We start from the raw sequence: 14,871 nt of genomic DNA, 5'->3' as shown, positions 1-14,871 counted from the left end.
GCCTGTGACAACACAGGCTGGGGTGTCCTTTACCCTGAAGCCCAAACACACATTCCTGGAAACCACCACACCACTTCTTGATCCGAAGTTTCATTTGTTAAGGCAGGGTCTCGTATAGTCTTGGCTGGCCTCTGACTTGATATACAATTGTAGATGACCTTGAATTCTACTCCCTCCAATCAACCAGCATCTGGATTTCAGACATGTGTCACCCACTGTCTTCCTTCTCTCCCTTCCTCTCTTTCTTCTTTCCTTTTTGTTATTATTATTTATTTATTTATTTATTTATTTATTTATTTATTTATTGAGCTGGGGACCGAACCCAAGGCCTTGCGCTTGCTAGGCAAGCGCTCTACCCCTGAGCCAAATCCCCAACCCCTTGTTATTGTTTTTTTGAGACAGGGTTTCTCTATATAGCCCTGGCTGTCCTGGAACTCACTATGTAGATAGACCAGGCTGGCCTTGAACTCAGAGAGATCTTCCCGTCTCTGTTTCCAAGTATTGGGATTAAGGGCATGCACCACCCTGACCGACATTCCACCTAGCTTTTACAAATGTATTTTTTGAGACAGGAACTTAATAAGTCATCGAGGCTGGCTTTGAACCCTTGACCTTCCTGCTTCCACTTTCCAAGTGCTTGCATCACCGTGCCCAGGTTGCTCTCACCTTTTTACTTTCATACTATATTGTCCTAGGCCTGCCAGAGACCAATGGTTCAATTGTGACTCACGTGCCTTAGTTCCTCTCCTGACACAATGGTGCCAGGATTCATTGTAGGAAAAAAAAAACCTTAGTGCCTGGCACACAGTGATGCTCCATGAGTGAAGCTGCGACCCGTCTCTCCTGCCAACCAACGTGTGTACCCGTGTCTCCTACATATGAAAGGTCCCTGGATGCTTAGATGCTGTGTGAGTTCTGGGGTGCTGAAGCAACTGCTTACATAACTTTATTGGTTTTCCCTAGAACCTCCCGGGATTCCCTCCACAAACCTGACACCCACCTGCACATGCTGGACTTCCGGGAGCTGGAGCTGCTGGGCGACGAGGGTGGGGTCTGGTATGACCAGCTGTAGTCAGAGCCCTTCAGGTCTTTGATCACCTGGACAGAGGCATGGGGGCGGTCACTTGAGGCAGCTCCTTACCTGTAGAGTCTCTTATCAAGCTTTAGAGAGCTGGCAGGGCAGGACATCTTCCACTCTGTCCCCGGTTATGAACTACACCTCAGGAGGTGAACCCGAGGCCCAAGCCCGACTTCAGCCTTCTTTAAACATGGGCTTCTTACTGAGCCTCAACTGGCTCCAGGCACGGATGAGGGTCGAGCAGGTGTTCCTGAGAACTCATGGCAGGGAATGCCATGACACGGGGGCTGAAACTATCTCGGGAGCTTTCTGAGTCTTGATTTCTCCTGTGAGCTGGAGACAATTTGGAGTACCACTGAGAGAACTCAGTGTGGTGACCTGAGGGGAGTATGCTACAGAGTGTGGGGTTCATAGGAAGTACCCAACCACAGGGGCTGTACTGTGCTGCCCAGCACAGTGGGAATATCTCTGTGAGGGGTGGGTTTGGCTCTATGTTGGGAAGCACCAAGCCCTAGGGACCTGGCTTCTGTCCGTCCATGTTGGTCTGAGTCCTATTGGGTTCTGAGCATTTCCTCTGTGACAGGGCAGGTGCTCCCAGAAATCCCACAGGGGGCTGCTGGACACTATCTGGTCTTCTTCCCACAAGGGGCTCCCCACAAAACCTCCCTCTGTTCTCTACTGTCTCCACAGGAGGGTAGGACCATCTCCTCCCTGGTCCTGGTCTCGACCCCAGGGCTGGCCGCACCTGCTCACTGGCGGGAGGCAGTTTGTGGGGTTCTGCAGTCAGCACCACCAGGTCGTCAATGATGCCCTGCAGGTGGGTGATCTCTCCCAGCATGGTCAGTTCGCCGTTCTGAGGAAGCAGCCAGTCAGTGTCTAAGCCCCTACACCTGCCCACCCACTCAGTAGAAATAAACGGGGCCTTGGGCCTCTCCTCTTTCACCCTTCCCTGATACTCGATGCTGACATGGGCCGGGCTTGTACAGCCAAGGTAACCATCTGCCTAGATTCAGCTGGAGTATCACAAGCTGTGAGACCTGATTTCAGGCCAGGGGCACAGGGGGTTAAGAGATTTATCCTGGGTCTTTTCCCTGCCCCTCCCCAGGGGGAGGCTCCCAATTATCAAGAGACCCACCACCACGGGCTGAAGGAAGGTGATAAAAGTGCAAAAACGGCCCCGCTCCTCGATCAGTGCGCGGCGCACAGCCTGCTTCTCTGTCTCCTCCAGTAGCAGGTACATGTCATTGACATCTTGCAGCGCGCTGTCCAGCTGGGGCTGCAGGTCTCCTTTCCCTGTGGGGGTTGGGAAGAGAGGCCGCGCTGGGGACGCTGGCCTGGTTGGCTGTGCCCACGGCTCAGGCCCCTGTGGCAGTGTTTTTTGGCTGTGGGGTTGGGGACAAGGGAGCCAGGGAACATGGAGCAGACTCTAAGGCTTGTGGAGGGGCTGGTCCCACCAGAGCAGGCAGAGAGGACAGGCAAACAGACGGACACACATAGCAACACCAAGCTGCACAGCCACCCAGGATCTGGGGTAGGCTAGACCACGGGGAGGCCTGCTGGAGACCTCTAGCACTCGGGATGCTATCACTGCCCCAGCAGGATAACCCTGACCTCAAGAGGTAGAGAGAGGGAGATGGCTGAAAGCAGGAGAGACAGCAGGGTAGGGGCTCTGCTCAGCTTCAGACCAGGCCACTAAGAGGTGCAGGGGTCAGGGGAGCTATGGCTGGGCCTAGGGAGCAAAGAGGCCTGTGTCTCAGCATGGGTGATAACTCAGCTCGGGGACCAATGCACAAGGACAGCAACGGCAGCACACAGGAGCAGTGAGAGAGACAGAGAGAGGTTGAAAGCATGACGTGGAGGGAATGGTGACAGGGACAGAGTTGGTGACAGGTTAAGACCTGGCTGGCCAGGTGGCAGTTGGGCAGCCAGGGCCTGTGACCCCCACCCTGCCCAGCCAGTGAACCCCCTCCTGGCTTGGCAGGCTGACCCAGCAGTTGTTTGGGACACTTATGCCCTAGGCCCCTCCCTTGGTGGACCAACCGCCTTTCTCGTTCCTTCTTGGACTGGAGAGGTTCTTTCCAATGGCCCTGAGCTGGGGGGTGGGGGTGGAGGCAGACAAATGCAACAAGGAGGGACGGAGCAGCTGGAGGGACCGACATTTGACTTACCAAGCAGCTCTACAGGACGGATGTGGGAGGAGGAGAGGAGACAGAGAAAGAAAGAATGTGTGAAAGACAGCCAGATGAGCCACTCCTGGGGAGGGGTGGGGACCTGGGCAGTATAGGGTGCTGGGTGCTCCCTCAGTCCCACCCGACATGTTGGAGTGTCCTGTGTTGGAGGACAGGATCCCCCTGGCCGGGATGATGCTGGGGGTGGGGGTGGGGTGCCTCACAGGGTGGTTGGGGCTACAGAATGGGGCCCAAGGGGCTGGGCCTCAGTGGGGCGCTGTGCGCTCTACCTTTGCGCGCTTTCTTCTGCAGCTTCAGCGTGTCGGATGACTTCTTTTTTATTTCATGCCTGGCTCGTTTATACTCTGTGCAGGGGCAAGAGGGGAGCTATAGTAAGGGGTCCTCGTGGAAAGGTTCAGGAAGCCCCGCGAAGCCCCACCCCTACCTTTCGCATGGTCCTTGTCCAGTTGATTGGCTGACTTCTTCCAGTCTTCGATGCGCTCCTGCAGTGGATTGATGAGACTCTCCAGCAGCGCGCTGTGGGAGAAAGCTGTGCATCAGGGCTAGGGGGCTGGGCCAGGGCAAGGATGGCCTCTCCAGACTGGGATTATCCCCTATGGTCGGCTGTGCCCACTCACTTGGTGAACTGCCGCAGCTTGGTCTCGATGCTGCGGTGGCGCATGCACATGCGCGTGAGTGCTGAGCCAATGTCCCGCGTGGCCCCTGGCAAGGAAGCAAGCTGCATGGGAAGGGGCCTGGCTGGGGGGCCTCTGCAGTCCCGGCTTCAGGCCACTAGGCGGCGCGCTATTCCACAAAGGCTGCCCCTGCCCCGCCCCCATTACCAGCAATCCTGTAGCCACCGGGACATGGGGGCATCCTAGCCTTTGGTGGCTTTGGGTGCCTTGCCGGCCAGCCCTGGAGCCTTCCCTCTTTCTTAGCTGGGACAAAGACCAGTCACCCAAGGGAAAGTCAGCAAAGTTTCCGATTGACTTCACTGAGACCCAGGAATGTGTAGATTCCAGAGGATAAGGCTTGGGTTGTGTTTTTAATCGCTCAAAAGTACATTAGTGCAGGTGCTTGCTAGATGGATCAGGAGGAAAAGGGGCCTTCCAAGTCCCCCAGGGCTATTCACCTGTCCCATAGAACTCGCATAAGGCACATGGATGAGGAATCACAGAACCGCTAACTGCCACTGAAGGGTTAACCCACAGCAGGAGGATGATTTCCTGATAACATCCCTGTCACTGCTCACCTGCTCCATGCCATCACAGCAGAAGCCAAGGTCTTCATTCTGGGCTTTGTATCTTTCCCACGGCCCATATCCCTTTCCAGCCTCCCAGCCCATTGGGCGCATCCCCCACCTCTGACCACGCCCCCTCCCCACCTCGGGTGTTGGTGGCCATGTCAGCTACTTTCTGGAAGGCATCGAGGAAGGCCACAGCAGCCAGCACAGTGGTCCTGGGGAGACACACAGTGGAGTGTATGGTCATTGGGTGAGAGGTCATTCTCTGCCCATCCCTCCCCAGCTTGGACAGCCCCGCCGCAGCCTCACCTCAGCTGGGAGTGCAGCTTCGCCGCCTTGGAGTTGAAGTCCTCCCAGATGGGGTAGGAGCTCTGTGGTGAGGTGGGAGAGGAGGAAAGGCATTGTGAGTCAGAGCTACAAGGCTCCCCACATATTGTCCAACCTCCGGGCAGTTTCTGAGATGGCCCTGTCCCCATGGAGAGGAGGTAGCTTAAGCCCTATCGGGCAAGAGAGTGCCCAGGACACAGGATGGCATGGTCTTACCTGCCTGTCGCTGGTAACCAGGTGGTACCCGTGCTCCCTTGGGGGAGATGGAGGAGAAAATGGATGGTGGGTAGTTTCTTTAGGGGCCCAATACCTCTACCTCCTGTGGTGGCAAGTGGAGGTTGGCAGAATTAGAGCCACACAAGGTCGTATGTGGCCCGGAAGCTGCTTCTGTTAGGCCAGTCATCTCTGGCCAGCACTGGTGGCTCACAGACCCAGGGAGGCCATGGCTGCTACACAGGCTGGTCAGCTTGCCTGGGACAACTAGGCCCCAGGCTGAATGGGGCCTTGTGTGGCCAACAGAGCCACCTTTTTCCAGCCCCTCCTCTCCCCTCCAGGGGAACAGTGTGGCCTTTATCCTAGTCTGGCCAGAGGCTCTATATTAGGAGGGGGTTTCCCAATAGGGAGGTTGGGCTCTTGGTGACTGAGTTGTCCAGTCTGATTAAGGGGCTTTTCTGGCTAATGCGCTCCCTTCATGGCCGCCAGGCCTGGAAAAGTTCAGCTCTGGCCTGGGGGGAACCCTGAGGGAGACCTTGCTCTTTGAAGGGTAGCCCAGGGCTAGCAAAGGCCCAGTCCCTGTCCCACATGGGCTGACTGGGACTGAGGCTTCTCAGTACCAAGGTAAAGGGGACGGAAAAGCCTCAGGTTCTGGGATCCTGGGGGAGCTATACTTGGCTGGAACCCCAGAGTAGGTCTAGCCAGCTTCTCCAGGGACAGCAAGGAAGAGGGCTGCCTCACAGACCCTCAAAAACACCCTCTTCCTGCCCAGTCAAGTCAGTGTCAGGGAAAGCAAATATTTGAGAAGCACAGCAAGGCTGGAACAAGAGGAGGAGACTGTGGGTGGGCTGTCCCCACCCACACAGCTCTGGGTAAAAAAGGCCCACAGGTTGTGTGCGAGGTTGTCCCTGGCAGTCCAGAGCTAGCTCAGGCCCTGGCCTCTAGGGGTTTTTCAAGATGGGGCACCCTCACACCTTCTAAATGCTACTTGACAGGGAAGCCGGCTCACTAAGACCTCACTCCCAGAGTATGAGAAAATGCTGGGGAACAGGGTGTCCAAAGTTAGTTCTCCTGGTCCCTGGGAAAGCTCGGTCCCCTCAGCAACCAGTTTACCCCCGGTTGATGGATCTGCACATCTCAGCCTTTAAGGGCCTGGTTTCTTTCCCCCATACCCCCGTGGTCATAAAAGAACCTGAGAAAGAAAAAAGAAAAGAAAAGAAAAAAAAAAAAAGGCCGGAATGACAGGTGCCCCAGGGAGTGTTAGCTTCACCTGGCCCAGGTGCTAAGTCCCTGTGTCATCACTGGTCATAGGAACTGCACCTGCTGGCCAGGTGTTCTGGGCCAAGCTGGTTCACGACTCTTTCACCACCTCGTGAGTGAATCCTGAATGAAGTTCATTTCTGCCCCATTTCCCTGTTGGAGAACTGGAGGTTCAGTAAGGTTAACTGGTTTGTCTGAGGTCCTAGGGACTGGAGGCAAGATCTTATCTTATAGCTGACATATTAGGATGAAGGGACCCTGTTTTCAGAGAAGCAGGGAGCTAGGGCACTACATACACTTCTCTGTGGGGAGGTGACAGGGACTAAGTGAAAGGGGGAGACATCAGGTCCGCCACAAGCCTGGTGACCCTCTCTGGAGCAGGGAGGGGAGGTGCTCAAGTGGCCAGGATGAGACTGGTGTGGCTGTGGTACGTCTGGGGGGCAACCCAGGCTCTAGTCTCAAAAATGGCTTTTGGGGGTGACCCTGGGTATGCATGCACTCCTAGCCTTAGGTTTCTTCAGCCGTAAAATCAGGGCCTGTGTGTAGACTTCAGGGGGCACTTGCTGTGGACAAATCGGATGTAATTGGTTAAGAGGGCAAAAGCCCCACCACTCTGTTAGGAGCCTTTTCCCATGGCCAGAACCTATGTGTCTGTGTGACACTCCTCACTCTGGATTAGGACCCTTTCTGGAATGGGGACCCTATTTCCTCTGTTGACGAGGCCTAGGGCCTCAGGCAAGTTCAAATCTCTGGTTTCAGCTGGCTTGAGACAGAGAAGGCAGGGCAAGCTAACTAGCTCTTCAGCGTCCCCTCAGCCTCTGGGTTTATACCCTCCTCTGTCCCTGTGGTTGAAGTTCTGAGTGAGGAACCTTCCTCCCAGGCCATCCCTCAGCACAGCGTTGGAACCTTCTAGTGACTCCAGAGAGAATCATGGAGAGCCGAGTCTCCTTGAACTTCTTGACAGTGGCTACTGGGTGAGACAGCCAGAAGCAGCTTTTAAAGTCCAGCTAGTCAGTACAGGTAGCTGGTCCCTTCAGGGTCCCTAACATATGCATATGTGGTAGGATGGTACTTGGTAAAGTCTCTTCATCTTGGCCCCACATATCTAGAAATCTTGCCTGCCGCTTAGCTCAAGCTCCTTGCTGAGACTGGACCTGTGTCTCAACAGAGTTCCTTGCAACTGGCAGAAACGGAGGACATAATCTTACAGGCTCGTCTGGGCAGAAGCGGCTGCTTGCTGCAGTGTTTGCTGCTGAGTGACTGCCAGTGGGAGGCAGTGTGGGCGGCTCCCACCCTCTGCCAGCCCAGGAGTGCCAGCTAGGGGAGGTGGTCTGGGTTACCCAGTTTCAGAGGGGGATGTTGGCACGAACATATAATGCTTACAAGATGGGTAAACTATGCTGAGGGCCAGTGAGGAGGTCCTCAGGTGGAGTTGCCAGGGGTGTGTGTGTGTGTGTGTCCGTCTGTCCCGGGGGAAAGTATAGAACTATGGGAAGGCGTTGACATGCTGCTAATTGGCAAGTCCCAGGCCAGTGTGGTTTCAGGCCTCTTTTTAAGGAGCAACTATCTAAGTATCTGGCAGATGCCTCCCCTCACTGGGGGTGTTCCTTGGCAGTACTGGGAGGGGAGCCCCAATTTCTTGCCTCTCTACAAGCCACCACCTTCCAAAGCATTTTTCTCGAGTACTTGGGTAGGGTATGTGGGTTCTGTAGCCCCCTGGGTCTAGTAGGATTCTGGTTTGTTCTTGCTAAGTCCAAGCCTAGGGTAAGGACGTGGGGAGGAGTGCAGGGCCTAGTTTCTTCCCTGTTTCCATCTGTCCCTAGACAAGGGGTACAGTGCAGGGCAGGGACACTGGCACTCCACTCCTACCCTGCCACTGAAGCTCTCCCTGCCTAGTCAGTTTGGAGCAGTCCTGTCAAACACTGGCCTCTTTGGGGGTGAGGGAAAATTCAGCAAATTACCAGATGGATAATAAGGGCTGAGGTCCGAAGCAGGATCCAATGGTCTCCTTATGACCTTGAGCCTTTCCCAGGCCTCAGTTTCCCCACCTGAAAGGGGTGCCTGCTCAGTCTGACCTTGAGTGATCAAGAAGTGGGGGTTGGTGAAAGCGCTCCCCAGGTTGCTTAGCCAACACACAGCCTTCCTCCTCCCCAAGGTGGATTCAGTTCTACCCTCGGGCTTCAGGGACGACCCCACCCGAGGATTAAGAGTACTGGAGCTTACTGGGGTTGTTGGTGTGTGTGTGTGGGGGGGTGGTGTTGGTGGGGGTGGGGCTGCGTCCACGCAGAGGCCCGAGGCTGGCGGGGAAAGAGTTAACGGTTCTTTGCTTTATTATTTTTTTCCTGCTTTGGCGGTGACAGCATTGTCTGGGCTTCGGGGCATCAGGGGTATGTGTGTGGTGGGGGCATTGTGGTGGAAGGGGGCGGAGGCCCGAGAGACCTTGGATCCGTTAAAGGGCCTTAAAGGTCGGCCCTAAAGACAAACCCAATTCATAGTTTAGGGGTCTAGGGTACTGAGAGCTTGCGGATGCTCAGCTTTGAGTCAGGATTCCACAGGGCGACCTCACCCCAACCTGAGAGCACTCACCCCCACCCTCCGGACCCAGACAGGCACTAGGCGCAAGGCGGGCGCAGCAGGACAGGCTCAGACAAGAAACACACACACACACACACACACACACACACCGCGTTGCACGGCCATAGCAGGACATCACTGCCCGCCACACGTCCCTCAGAGGAGACACAGACACACATACACACACACACACACACACACACACACACCCGCACACACCCGCGCTGCACGGCCGTAGCAGGACACTACTGCCCCGCCACACGTCCCTCAGAGGAGACCCGTGCTTGGAGCCCGCCTGGGGTACCTTCATGTCGTTGACGATGGCCTGGAAGAGCCCGCCCAGGGCGCCACACTCCTTCTCTGCCGTCTCCATGCTGGGGCCGGGCGCGCTAAGGGCGCGGGAGCCGTGCAGGGGAGGGGCCGGACCGCCGCAGGCGCTGCTCCGGGGCCGCGCCGGGGCTCCCGCCTCGGGGCCGCGCTCTCAGCGGCCAGCCGCGCCGCGTTCCGGGGTTGCGGGCCGTGGGCCGGCAGCGCGGGCCATGGCTCGGTGGGGCTGGGGGCGCGGCGCGGGCAGTTCGCGGCGCAGCCTCGGCGCCGGCACTGGAGCGGCGGCGGCGGTAATCCGAGCCGCCGAAGCTCGGGCGTCACGTGGGCACGGCGGAGGGAGGGCCGCGGGGAGGGAGCACGGGAGGGAGCTGTGGGAAAGGCCGGGCGGGCGAGGACCCATTCACGGCCAGAAACCAGGGCTTTGAAATCCGAGCTCTAGCGCTGCCAGACTGGTCGGGCAAGAGGGGCTGGCGGGAGCGGGCGCCACCGCGGGTCGGGGCGGCGCAGGGGCGGGGCCCGGCCAGCCCCCACCCAGCGCGAGCAGCCCGGGTTTGCACCTTCAAGGCCTTGGGCTCGACAAAGATGAAACCTGCCGCGGATGCGGTCCTTAGCGCATCCCGGCCTGATGAGTAGCACCGAGCGTCGCGCAGAGGGGAACGGGAGCTGGCCTTATTGGAGCTGTCCACCACAGACCATCCATAAAGTCCAACCCTCCTGCACAAATGTCCTTCAGTTCCTTTTCTAAGTAGTGCCGATGTCACCTGGATTGGGGGTGGAAATAGTGATGGTGTCCCGGCCCAACTTCCTCGTGAGTAGTGGTCTGTGTTCAACCTGCTGAGTGTAATGTGTGGGGATGCACGCAATGTGCACGTGGGAGAGGGCAAGTACTGCTGTCGTCCAGGAGACTCCAGGTGAACCTATTCTCATGGGGGACACACAGTTAGGGCTCCAGGGGGAAGAAGGTACAAGCTCCTGGCAACTAAAGAGCCGCAGCAGGCAATTAGGGGTTCACCAGAGCCCAAAGCCAGGTGACAGCCACAGAGGTTCTTTGAGCTAAGTCAAAGATTGGGGCATCTATCTTTGCCTTATTTCCTCCTACTGCTCAGTGTCCTGCTGTGCCATTCCTGCTTATGGGGACATGCACATTGCACAGGGAATCAGAAAGCAGGATTAAGGAATGAGAGTAAGGTTAGGAGGAAGGTGCTGGTCCTGGGAAGAATTGAGCCCTGGACTCACATCCCCATCAGGGCCCAGAATGAAGCTGGCTTTCCAGGACAGGTGAGGCCCCAGGGTAGCTGCAGCATCAGGCTAGGAATAGGTGCTAGCAGAGAAGGAGCAGGCAGGCGTAGTTAAGGATTCTGTCATTTCTTTATTGGGGCAGGGGTGAACATCATTCTGTAGAGGTCTTTGTGCTGGCCTGTGTGCATTATCTGCACAGATGTGCATATGCATACACACCATGACAGTGCTCTGGGGCCAAGGTCAAGCTCTTCTCACAGACAGGGATTAGAAAGAGGCTGCTTCTGGATCCTGAGGCTGTGGTCCAAATCATGAGAGAAGCCATCGATCCCAAGCCAGGGTGTAGCTGACAGTGCTGGGGTCCAAGTGCTCTGCTGGGAAGAGCTGGGGCTGACAGAGCCAAGACTGTCCCCCTCCCTACCCTGGACTGGTGGTCAGGTCCAGCCCTACTGGAGGCAGGTTCTCAGGCTCCTTGTGGCCTCAGCCTAGAGACCCTGAGTGCTTCTTAGGCCACTAGGGCCCTTTTCCATGCTAGGCACATCAGAGGACAACTCTGCGGTCCAGGTGATCCCCACGTCCACTGCGCTGGTGTCTTACTTCCAGGTGCTGTTTCTGGACTTTTTCAAAGTGCTGCAGCAGCTCTGTGTAGTCGATGCTGGGCGAGTCACCTTTCTGGGACTTGGGGGCAGCTTTTAGACAGTCTCTGGGAAGATGGACAGAAGTCAGAGTCAGTGTCTGCATCATGGTAGGTACTGGTGGGATTCAGCCTCTGGGCATCTGTGGGTCCCTGCCCAGTAACATCTTCCCAGCAGCCAGACCCATAGTGCTTAGGGTCCCATGTCCACCCCCTTTCCTGCAGCTGGTGGGAACAGCCGACCCTGCTTGGATGTCTCTCAGCCTGTGGGCTGTTGATGGCGCCCGCCCGCCCGCCCAGAGCAGGCATTGCATGGGGAAGCATTTCCTGTTTACCAGTGGCTCCCTTTGGGGTAAGAGCCAGGGCTAGCAGCCAGCCAGGAAGGCAGCTGGGGCCTGGAACAGGGTCTGGGGAGAAGGGGGAGGGGGCAGCCCAGCCTTTTCTCTGTGGTATGGCTGGGATTGCAGACAGCTGGGATCAGTGAAGTCTCTCTGTTGGACTCATAACTTGGCAGGCCTCAGGTCCCAAGGCCTGTGATCACTACCTGCTCCCAGAGAAGAGCTTGTCTTACCACAGGCCATGCTGAGGGCACCCACCCACCCGCTGCTGCCATTCTTAGCTGTTCTGCAGAGCAGTGCATCCACAGCATACATGGTCCTCCCAACTGATGGACCAATCCTGTTGCCTCCCATCAGCTGGGCTTAGCTTGCCACTCAGGTCCCTGACCCATTCCCAATGGTCCCCCCAGCATAAACTTTTTCTGTTTTCCACACTCCTTTCTGGCTCACTGGCTTAGAGGCCCTGGCAAAGGGTTTCATGAAGACTGTGACCCACTCAGCTAAACAGACTCTCTGGGACCTTGGGGTTGGTAAAGAGGCCCCAGCCTGGTTGGTGCTAACGGCACAAAACTCCTTCCGAGTCTGTAAAAGAGGTTGCCACAGGAGACAAGTCATGGCCTGAGTTGCCTGGTGTCCAGCCCCAGCTCGGGTATGAGATGGACAGCTACATACAGTTCTACGACTCTGAGAGCAGGCAGCCCAAGCCTGGTACACCTGGCTCCTCTACCTTGAGTAGGGAGACACAACAGAGCTCCCACAATGGCACCTTCCCCAGTGAGGCTGGCCAAGTGAGAGAAGCCAGTGGCTTTAAGCCTGAAGGCATGGCTGTGGCCTGTTGAGCTTCAGACCAGGACGGGGGCATAACTGCTCCCAGATGCACCTTTGGGAACCTGAGTCTCCTCCCACACCCCGGCCCACACTGCTCCTTTCCTCTCTTTCGGGGATGACACACACTGCCTGAAACATCTTAGCATCTGTGGCCAACGTTCTCCTGAGCCAGGCTTGGTCACTGTTGGCTAAAGAGTGAAAGTGGCCTGGTGATGCCCACTTGGCTGTCATTTGGGGGCTTCTGCCCCTGTCTGACTCCCTGGATGAGGGGAGGGGCCTCTGGCCCAGCAGCTATTGGTAGAGCCTCTGTCCTGGAGAACAACCAGACTCCTGAGGGGCAGAGGGACCTAGAGCAGGCAGTCCTAGGTCCAGGGTGTGTCTAGCCGTTATCCAAGCCACTTAGTCTGGGGCAGGAGTGAGATTCAAGACCACAGAGATGACACTGGGGATAGGGTGGGATGTGTGCCCATAAGTCTACACACTGTCATAACAACACCATTAGCAAATGGGGGGATAAAAAGAGCAGGGACTATTATGAGGAATTGAGGAATGTTCTCCTTAGTTTGGTCAACTCGGCACAAATGAGTTACTTGGGAAGAGGGAACCTCAATTAAGGAACTGGCTCCAGCAGACTGGCCATTGTAGGTATGCATGTGGGACATTTTTTGATTAATGATTGATGTGGGTGGTGCTACCCATGGGCAGGTGGTTCTGGGTTGTACAAGCAACCAAGCAAGCAAAACAAACCATACAGAGCAAAAAGTAAGCTATAATGGTCTTTGCTTCAGTCCTGCCCTGACTTCCCTCAGTGACTGGACTATTACCTGGAAGCATAAGGTGAAATAAACCCTTTCTTTCCAAGTTGCTTTTGGTTAGTGTTTTGCCACAGAAAGAGAAAGCAAGCTGGAACAAAAAGACAGGCAGACTGGAGCCTGGGGAAGCAGCTGTATCTCGCTCTCTGGACTCCTCCACGGCAGGGGGTCCTTCCTAGCTGTCACAAGTAGCCTTGCTGCTTGCTTGCCTTTATAGCCAAGAGCACCTTGGATGATGATTCTCCTGCCCTCTTCACCTCTCCCTTACCCACCATGTCACACACGACCTTCCCCACAATGCTCAGGTACAGGGTAACAGGGATGCCCGGCAGCAGGGTGGATGGTGATTCACAAGTCTAGAGCTGGCACTGTCCCCTGCCGTCCTACCCATCCATCTGGCACTAGCTTTTCTTTCAGAGGATCCTTCTTACCTCACCAGGACGGTTAGAAAGCCTGAGAGTGGCCTACGGCCCCAGCCCTTGATGAGAATGCAGGGAGAGTGGGCAGTGAGTGTGACTGGCCCTGGCTGTTCTGTTGTAGACCGGCTGCCTGCCCCACCCTGGGCTGGGGCTACTCACAGCCCCTTCCCACCCCAACCCTGCAACCTGACTCCTCCTCCAGCTGTCTGATGTCCTTCCCATCTACTGTATCCATGCCCGTGTCTACATTCAACTTTCCCAGGCCCCTGTACAAGTTAGAAGGCTGGGACTACCCCAACACCTCCTGCCCACTTAGTACACATATGCATCTACCAAGAAATTGGGAGCCCAGAGAGGGTATGGAAATCTGCCTGAGGCCACACAGCACAGTTATGGAGAACTTAGCCCAGATTCCATTCTAGGCTTGAAACCATTCACTGACCCACATTAGAGTCTTTTACATAGAAGATTCATTCCTTGGGCTCAAGAAGTAGCAGGGTTTGGGCCTGGCCTGGCCTGAGGCCTGCCCCAGGGCAGTACCCTTCCTGCTGCCTTCTCCCTTCCTCCTTGTCAGTCCTACCTGGATATTGTAGGGTCACTGTAGAAGTCAGGATGAGGAGACATACTGTCACCTTAAGATCTTTCTACTCTCAGAAGGAGATGTCCATTTGAGAGGGACCTAGACACTAGCCCAAACCCACAGTGGTGTCCCTGAACCCTGGGGTATACTTAGCCCATCAAAGATTTCAGAGTTCACTTGGTTGACCCCCCAGAGCTGATGAGACACAGCTGACTGGGAAAGGGGAAGGGAGGGTGGACTGGGCAGGGACAACCTATCAGGCGGGTCTGGAGGACACAGGGTCACCAGAGACCTGAGTGCATCAGCCTTATCCTGAGGCTGTCTGTGTCTACCCTAAGGGCAAATGCCTGAGGCCTTCGCTGCAGAAAGGCGCCAGGCCTGCTGAGTGGCTCCAATGGCCTAGGAGGGAATTCTAGACACACAGGGCAGCTGATGCAAGCTGGGTGCACTCCATTCAGCGTAAATCTTCTCAGTGGCTCTGCTTGTTTCCATGGTGACCTGACAAGTGAAATTTTCCATCTCCGATGCCAAATGCCTGTGGATGAGGCAAAGCCTCCAAGGGTTACCAAATATAGACACAGCCCAACAGGCTGTGGGGCCAGGGCCAGCAGAGGGTTCAGGGTGGGAGCTTGGAACCCCTTGCCCAGAGGGTGCCAGGCGGGGCAACTCAGCCATGTTTGTCCTGAGAGCAGGACCCTAGCAGAGGAGAGCAGCAGGTGCACTGGTTTCCTATTCCTCTGGAATGACGGTGGGCAGGTCCTGATGATGCCAGAGCTCTCAGAGTGCCAAGCTTGAGCATCTCATAGAATGGACTAGCAAGGTATCTAAGCC

The 14,871-nt window shown here is 56.1% G+C and overlaps 2 protein-coding genes across 6 annotated transcripts in view; both read right to left on the bottom strand.

Moving 5' to 3' along the window:
- Nucleotides 1-9,366, bottom strand: part of Mtss2 (MTSS I-BAR domain containing 2) — a 20,490-nt gene extending 11,124 nt beyond the window's left edge. The window contains exons 1-10 of one of the 5 annotated variants that reach the window (XM_032887371.1): nt 9,168-9,365; nt 4,799-4,860; nt 4,631-4,704; nt 3,885-3,969; nt 3,692-3,783; nt 3,537-3,611; nt 3,247-3,255; nt 2,214-2,371; nt 1,824-1,931; nt 1,001-1,098 (exon numbers count right to left, since the gene is read on the bottom strand). In XM_032887371.1, coding sequence (XP_032743262.1) covers nt 1,001-1,098; nt 1,824-1,931; nt 2,214-2,371; nt 3,247-3,255; nt 3,537-3,611; nt 3,692-3,783; nt 3,885-3,969; nt 4,631-4,704; nt 4,799-4,860; nt 9,168-9,236 — 830 coding nt within the window. In that variant the 5' untranslated portion in view covers nt 9,237-9,365. Of the gene's footprint in view, nt 1-1,000; nt 1,099-1,823; nt 1,932-2,213; nt 2,372-3,246; nt 3,256-3,536; nt 3,612-3,691; nt 3,784-3,884; nt 3,970-4,630; nt 4,705-4,798; nt 4,861-8,250; nt 8,486-9,167 lie in introns of those variants that run through there. The other 4 variants (XM_032887374.1, XM_032887376.1, XM_032887372.1 and 1 more) reach the window with 4 other exon arrangements.
- Nucleotides 9,367-10,539: 1,173 nt separating this feature from the next.
- Nucleotides 10,540-14,871, bottom strand: part of Vac14 (VAC14 component of PIKFYVE complex) — a 101,938-nt gene continuing 97,606 nt past the window's right edge. The window contains exon 19 of the mRNA XM_032887440.1: nt 10,540-11,132. Within this exon, the coding sequence (XP_032743331.1) occupies nt 10,970-11,132 (163 nt within the window). The 3' untranslated portion in view covers nt 10,540-10,969. The remainder of the gene's footprint in view (nt 11,133-14,871) is intronic.

Source organism: Rattus rattus, chromosome 17 (assembly GCF_011064425.1).
Source record: "Rattus rattus isolate New Zealand chromosome 17, Rrattus_CSIRO_v1, whole genome shotgun sequence".
NCBI lineage: Eukaryota > Metazoa > Chordata > Mammalia > Rodentia > Muridae > Rattus > Rattus rattus.
The sequence above is the reverse complement of the archived record's forward strand: the minus strand, read 5'-3'. Positions and strand labels throughout refer to the sequence as shown.